Genomic DNA, 7,098 nt, shown 5'->3' with positions numbered 1-7,098 from the left:
AATGAACTTAAATATGAAAGACAACATGAATGAACTTAAATATGAAACTCATGGATGCAGTGACCTCATGTAGCTTTGCGTTCGTTGTTCCATAGCTCAAAGTGGTCGTGCATGTCAAAGGAAAGCTGAATTATATGTATAAGTTCCAATATGTTAATGCGGGAGGGACCCTGTGAATCGCCGACAAAATATTGATGTTGTGCAAGACGTAACAAACACAATTGCACAAGGGCGATGCTGCTCAGTACCATAGGAAAATATCCCCATTTTATTCGATCTTATTATTCCAACATTGCTCCAATTTATCCATCTTTGCAATGGCACAGAGGAATTTGCCGGTTATACAAGGGTAGCAAATTTACTCGGTGCCATCGCAAAGATTTCCGAGATGGAAAACGCCATTCAAGGTGTCACCATGAGATCCCAAAGCATTGCAAAAATTGTGTGAGTTTGACTTCAGCACAAGTGTCTGGATCATATTGTACCAGCTAAATAATTAGGTTGATAAGATTATTAAAAAAATGCATATACACAACAGGTGGGTTTCACGGATCTAAAAGGCACGACATTCCCATCTGCAATAGAATTGCAGGAAGTCGACCAACAGGATGGGCACACCACTATGTCAGCCATGGGCACCGCCCCTGCCATGGTGAAACTGCCCACTCAGCGCAAAGAAGACCACCTCAGCAGCCGCACCGCTTGCTCAGCTCAAGGAAGACCACCTCAGGGTCGTGCCAACATTACAAGGTTTTGCCGCCACCACTTGACATGAGTGAGGCAGCAGCAGCACCAGCAGTTGGGACAATTCCAGTTGTGTTTCCTGGTTTTGACAGATGCAACAGCCTGCAGCGCATTTGCAGTCTCATGTGAGTAATGATCTTTAAAAGAAGACTAGTGTTCAATTTATTCGTATGCCTCTCAACTGGAGTCTTGAAATTCAAGCTATGGGGTACTTACGGTGCAAGATATTCACAGAACGCAGTGACAGCTGAAGCGACATCGTTGTAATTGTCAGCAGCAGCAGGAGCTGTGATTTCCACTAGCTGTATGCCAGGAGTGACAGGCACAGCTTCATCAGTTGCATGGAGCTTTGCCATCTTGTTAGCAGATGTAACAGTGACGGTGATCTGGGCACCTCGGTGGAAACGAAATGCAAAACCAATCTTCAAAAGTTCATGGTCTAGCTTGTACCCTATAGTGTAGAAGTAGTGCAAGACATTCTTGCTAGCTTTGCTCTCCACAACTGTACGAACCAGAACTGAGATTTGCTCTGCACCAGCACCTCTCATGGAACCACCAACATGTCTTATGGTCCTACAGGGATTACCACGATTGATGTAAAACATTACAAACGGTAAGTTTTCATCAGCTTAACACAATCAATTACCAGGATGGTGTGGGCTGAGCTAAGTCACACAGCAAACGAACCTCTGATGGGACAACTCCTGTATGATTAAAAGATGTAAGTGAATATAACAGTTGCATATGAACCGAAAGAACGAAAAATCACAAGTTAACCTAGATTGGGTCCACTTTTCAGACAGAGCTCATGCACCCTAACACGCTCTTTTGGGACACCAGAGAGACCCTGGAGAAGAACCTCAAGAGCTTCAACATGCTGCAAAATGGGAAGATCAAGAAAAGGGTACAATAATAGAAGAGCAGTAGAAACTAAAAGAAGGCTAAGTGACATTCTAAGCACACCATATCAGCTAGAATATACAAATCAAATTTCCCTTTACTGTAAAAGCACAATAATGGATTATGTGGTTCCATCAGCTGTATATTAAATATTATTGTTCTGCAAACAGGATGAGCAGATAAAACAAATGAAACCACAGGCGTCAGAAGTAGTGTCTCAAAGTGGAGAAATATGATTGACATGTTGTGGTCCACATGATCTATCCATCACTTCTGTGAAATATCTTCTTTTTTTCTTTTTATTATTCAGCAATCAGTACAGCATTGATCTGCACTGATAGAGTAAACAACAATGTGACTAGCAACTAGTCATGGAGACCACTAATCAATGATAAGCTCCAGCATCAATTATTATTCCCTATGGACATTACGTTTTGATACCACTTCATGCTTACCAAGGAAATTAAAAATTACTACCTGATTCAGTTCTTAAGTACAGACTACAGATAGTTAATTGAGCTCTAAGCTTTCCAGTTGATGGTTTTCCACAGGTCCAACACGAGGTGGACCACCAAACTATGACAGACTCAGCCAAGGTTAACATACATGCTGTTTTTTAAAGGTTTATCACATGTCGTCTTCATCAGAAAGCAAATGATAAACTAGAAGATAGTTATCTTTATGAACGGTACATTCTTCTGCCTCCCCGTTCCCCGAAAAAAGTAAACACGGAGAGTGGGCCTGTCTTCAGACTCTTTACTGCTACCAAGAATCAAACCGAAAACTGGACACAATTGCTTTCCCTAACAAACTCCAAACAAATTCTATTCCTCCTTGAGAACTCTTAACAAAAAGAACAGGGAAAAAAAGAACTCCCAAACAAACAAATCAGCTTCCAAAAACATTAATTTTATCCTTCAGATATCCTCTTCTCTCTCACGAATTCCTTTCAATGGATCCCTGCCATCACCTCCTGTTCCTCTCAATATTCCTAATGCACACCACATCCTCTCAGTTTTCCCAATTTTCACAGTCCCCACCGAGAACAAGGCTGAGCAGATCTTGCTGTGGTCGAGCTCATCTTCTTTGTCACCATCAAGTGAGTTTGCTTCTCCCAGTTCCATTAGGGCCCAATTTGGCTGCGAGCGGTCTGACGGAAGGATAATGAGGTAGGCCGGACGTGGTGACAAGAACTATGGTGCAGTGTAACCCGGTCATTGTGGTGTAGGCGCGATGCTTGCTGCAACGGAGCTTGGTAGGACGTAGAGCTGGAGTCAGGGGTGAGATCTAGGCCAAGCACAGTGGTTGTGGCCCAATGCTGACCAGGATCGAGGCTCAACCGAACATCAAACAGAGCAGATGGTGTGGTGCAGGCTAATCCCAACAATGGGGGCTCAAAATGCTAGGGTAACATCATAATGAAACTTTTTTTAATCCATTTAAATGTATGAGCACTTAATTGGTTATGCTGAAATGTTCAGCAACAAAATCAATATCCAAAATCAACTGATAGATACTTCATCTAACGAATATTAAAATTCTAGATACCAGGTTGCTCCGACAGTCCAAATCCTGCATGAAAATTCTTATCAAATCTAGATACAATCAGAGAGCTCAGAAGTTCATACCAGATCAACAAACTAGGTACACGACAAAATAGGCTACACTAAGGAAAGTTCTCATATCCTTCAAAAGTTGTAATGCATGAAGAACATTACATATACCACCATTCCTTTTTTACTTTCTTTTTATTAAATTGGGCTGGACATTGTTCAAATCAGTGGTGAAGGGCTCGCCGAGGTGTATTTCAGTTTTCACATGAGCCAACGCATACTTTTTTCATAATTAGATTTCGCTTGAACTATCCTCGGAGCACAGAAGACTAATGTGCTTATTACTTGCTACAAAAAATACAGGGAAGTACAATACCTGGGTCTCAATGATTCCCTGCACCACGCACTCCATCGTTCTACGAAATTCCAGCGGCAACCCTAAAAGAGATGGAAAAACCAGAATCATACTCTCTCCAGAATCATACTCTCTCCAGCAGCAACCCTAAAGCAGGGCATAGGGGCTCAGTTGAACCCCTCGAATTTTTGTAAAAGCGTAGAACAATCCATCCAAGCAAGCTAGGGTTTACTTGCCAACAGAAAGAGAAACAAATCCCCGTGCGGATGGATCTCCAGTCAACTCCACTGGACCGACGGAGGAGAAGCGCTGGGGCGGGGAGTGAGGATCCGGTAGAGGAAGCGACGGTGGGGAACGCCAGCGGCCCTAGAGTGCGTGGAGTGGGAGGGCGATAGCAGCTGGCGGCGGGAGCAGAGGGGGCAGATAATTAGCGCGCGCTAGCGCCCTTGGTCGCGCATTCTCTCCGACAACCCATTTGGGGGAAGTGCAGGTTGCCCTTTTTTTTCCCCTTCTCTGAATTGGAAAAATTGTGTCAAAACTTGTGGGGAAACATTGTAGCAAAAATTTTAGGAAATTTTTTGAAACAAAAGTTATCACAAGAAAATTTCGTAAAAAAGTTTCAAAAGAAAACACGTGAAAACTTTTCATAAAAACTTTTCACCAAAAAATTCATAAAATCTTTTCAGGAAACGTTCATGAAAACTTTCAAAAGTAATTCACAAATCTTTTCACCAAAAAAATCATGAAAACTTTTCGGTAAAACATTCCTGAAATAATTTCAAAAAAATATTATACATTTTTTCTTGAAAAAAAAAGAGAAGAGAGAGAAGGAGAAAGAAAGTGATAGAGAGGGAAGGCAGGCAGCGGCGCTATCACCGATGGCCACTGCCGGCCGCAAGGTTCTCTCAAGTCTCAAATCCAGACCCTCACTTCTCGTCTTTCCCCTCATATCTAAATAGAGAGAGGATGGGTGGTGCCCTCACGTAGCAAGGCGTGTGACGTTGGATGGGGGCAAGAAGTGGAGGGAGGAAGGGTGGCGTGGCCTCCTTCTCTAGCGGTGGCGTGTCCATGCTGGCAGGAGCTTCATCATAGGGGGAGAGATATCACACAAGAGAAAAGGTAGGAGTTCGAAATAGGATAGAGAGGGGGGAACAATAGGGAAGGGAATGAGGATAGGAGGAACAAAAAATCCGAAAGGGAACAAGTACAATGAATGGGGCAAGTGGGCCAAGCGGACTCCCAAGCGCGCACGTGTTGATCAAAACTTTCGGGGAGTAGAGACCTCTCTTGCCTGAGAGAGCCGAAGACTCCCTCTAGTGAATATTCCCTCTATTTTGATCAATTTCATGTGCTTAGTTTAGGTGCAAACGAAGCTCGACGGTCGCAATTATAATAAGGGTTTTGATGGATCTCAAGCAAAAATCATCCAAATTCCTCATCTTTTTATCCACGTTAAGATTCATGCTTTGGGAGGTGGCCATCTAGTTTGGTGAGATGGCGACTGACAAATAAGGATGGGGGAACCTAGGAGGCAGAGGACTAGCAATACAATATGCATGAGTGGAGGTGCCATGAGCAATGAGGAGAAGAGGTTAAGAGGCGATGCTTCACCAAAGATGATAGTAGGTAAGATAAGGATGAAAGAGGAAGATGGGATAAGGAAGGAGGTGGCAATGGCCCTCATAGAGCGAGGCACGTGATGCAGGATGAGGCAAGAAGTGGAGGGAGGAAGAGTGGTGCGGCCACGTCCATGTCAGCAGGAGCTTCATCAGAGGGGGAGAGAGACCACACAAGAGAGAAAGCAAGAGCTCGATCTAGAAGAGAGAGAGAGAGAGAGAGAGAGAGAGAGGAACGACAGGGAAGGGAACAGGGATATGGGAAACACAGAATCTGGAAGGGAACGGATACAGTGAATGGGGCAAGTGGGCCATCACTGAGTGGGGGGGGGGAGTGGAACTATGCGTCATTACGAACGGACTCCCAAGCGTGCACGTGTTGATCAGAACTTTCGGGGAGTAAAGGCCTCGCTTGCCTAAGAGAGCTGAAGACTCCACCTAGTGAAGATTCCCTCTATTTTGATCAATTTCATGTGCTTAGTTTAGGTGCGAGCGAAGCTCGACGGTCGCAATTGTAATAAAGGTTTTGATGGATCTCAAGCAAAAATCATCCAAATTCCTCATCTTTTGATCCATGTTAAGATTCATGCTTTGGGAGGTGGACTTCTACTTTGGTGAGTTGGCAACTAGCAAATTAAGAATGGGGGGCCCTAGGAGGCGGAGGATTAGCAATACACTATGCAAGGGGCGGAGGTGACATGAGCAATGAGGAGAAGTGGTTAAGAGGGGACACTTCACCAAAGATGATAGTAGGTAAGACAAGGATGAAGGAAGAAGAGAGGATAGGGAAAAAGGTGGTAGTGGCATGGAGAGAGATGGTAGCCGGGGGTAGGAGAGAGAGTAGTGAGTTTAGGTTCTAGACATGGTGTTTATATTAGAACGAAATCTATCATTGGGCTTAGATCCTTGGGTACAAAAATCTAGATGAGTTTTGAAAGAAAAGGAACCATTTGATTTTTCTATAAACCTTGTAATACCACACATCTTTTATCAGCGGCGAATCCAGAGGAGTCAGATAGGATGGGCTCATCTACCTTTCTCTCCCTCTTTTTCTTCATCTTCATATTCTTCTCCCTCTCTCTTTTCTTCTTTCTCTTCCTCATCCATGGTAAAAAAAATTGTTGGGGGCTCCATTGGCTACAAGGGGGGTGGATCCCCTAGCCCCCTCCGATTTGCCCCTGTCTTTTATATTGTTACATGTATTTCTATTTCAAATGTTTATGGTCATATACGAGACTTTTTTTATAGCTACAACTTTTCATAATGTTGTATCACAGACTGGATATATGTTTCCCAGTGGCAAGACAGCTATTCGGCGGAGGTATGTTAAGCAAACACTTGTCGCCATATCAACAAACCATTAGAGATCATAACTCTGTATGAAACAACTAAGGAATGTGTTTGGCTAAGAAGGTTGGTACACCATATCTTAGAATCCAATGGAGTAAAGGTGAATATTGGGATGATTGGCAAGGCTCTGCCATATCCTAAAATGCTAATTACGTAATTAAGCATGCATGATCATCATCGTATGTAATTATAAGTATTTGTTTATAGAGTTGAGTCAAAATGTGTTTCAAGTACTTTAGAGATGGTTTAGAGAACTTTGGAGAAGCCCCAAACACATAAAAAAGGTGGATAGTGAAGATAAGGGGACACTTAGAAAAATTCAGCAAAAACCGTCCTCACGATCTGACCACTAGGTGTGCAGCCACATGGGCTTGCCATGTGGACTTACCACGATCTGACCAAGAGCATTGACAGTCTGACCGCCAGAGCGCATATGCTCGACTTAAGTAAATCAATCACTCTCTCTTGCTCTCTCTGTCAAACACTCTCTCACACTCACTCTCTCACTCTCTTCCCCACTCCACCTTAGAGAGAGAAGAAAAGCCCCACCTCGACGTCCACAACGAGCGGAGATTGACGG

At 43.6% G+C, this 7,098-nt stretch overlaps 1 protein-coding gene across 2 annotated transcripts; it reads right to left on the bottom strand.

Annotated features, from left to right (window-relative positions):
• Positions 1–410: 410 nt before the first annotated feature.
• LOC133918548 (mediator of RNA polymerase II transcription subunit 18) lies at positions 411–4,055 on the bottom strand. Of its 2 annotated transcripts, none has more exons than XM_062362467.1 (6): positions 3,785–4,055; positions 3,574–3,635; positions 1,522–1,621; positions 1,391–1,448; positions 961–1,317; positions 411–846 (listed from the first exon to the last, which is right to left on the bottom strand). In XM_062362467.1, the coding sequence occupies exons 2-6, from the start codon at positions 3,607–3,609 to the stop codon at positions 744–746; spliced, it is 654 nt and encodes a 217-aa protein (XP_062218451.1). In that variant the 5' UTR covers positions 3,610–3,635; positions 3,785–4,055; the 3' UTR covers positions 411–743. The 2 variants fall into 2 exon arrangements, with proteins under 2 accessions (XP_062218451.1, XP_062218452.1); XM_062362468.1 differs by having other exon boundaries at positions 3,789–4,055.
• Positions 4,056–7,098: the final 3,043 nt, after the last annotated feature.

Source organism: Phragmites australis, chromosome 5, assembly GCF_958298935.1.
Source record: "Phragmites australis chromosome 5, lpPhrAust1.1, whole genome shotgun sequence".
NCBI lineage: Eukaryota > Viridiplantae > Streptophyta > Magnoliopsida > Poales > Poaceae > Phragmites > Phragmites australis.
The sequence above is the reverse complement of the archived record's forward strand: the minus strand, read 5'-3'. Positions and strand labels throughout refer to the sequence as shown.

Excerpts from the sequence above, each read along its gene's own strand:
- LOC133918548 (XM_062362467.1), bottom strand. The coding sequence starts at position 3,609 with ATGGAGTGCGTGGTGCAGGGAATCATTGAGACCCAG. Across the intron at positions 1,622-3,573 it reads AGGGAATCATTGAGACCCAG|CATGTTGAAGCTCTTGAGGT; the intron begins GTATTGTACTTC and ends CCCATTTTGCAG. Across the intron at positions 1,449-1,521 it reads GAAAAGTGGACCCAATCTAG|GAGTTGTCCCATCAGAGGTT; the intron begins GTTAACTTGTGA and ends TTAATCATACAG.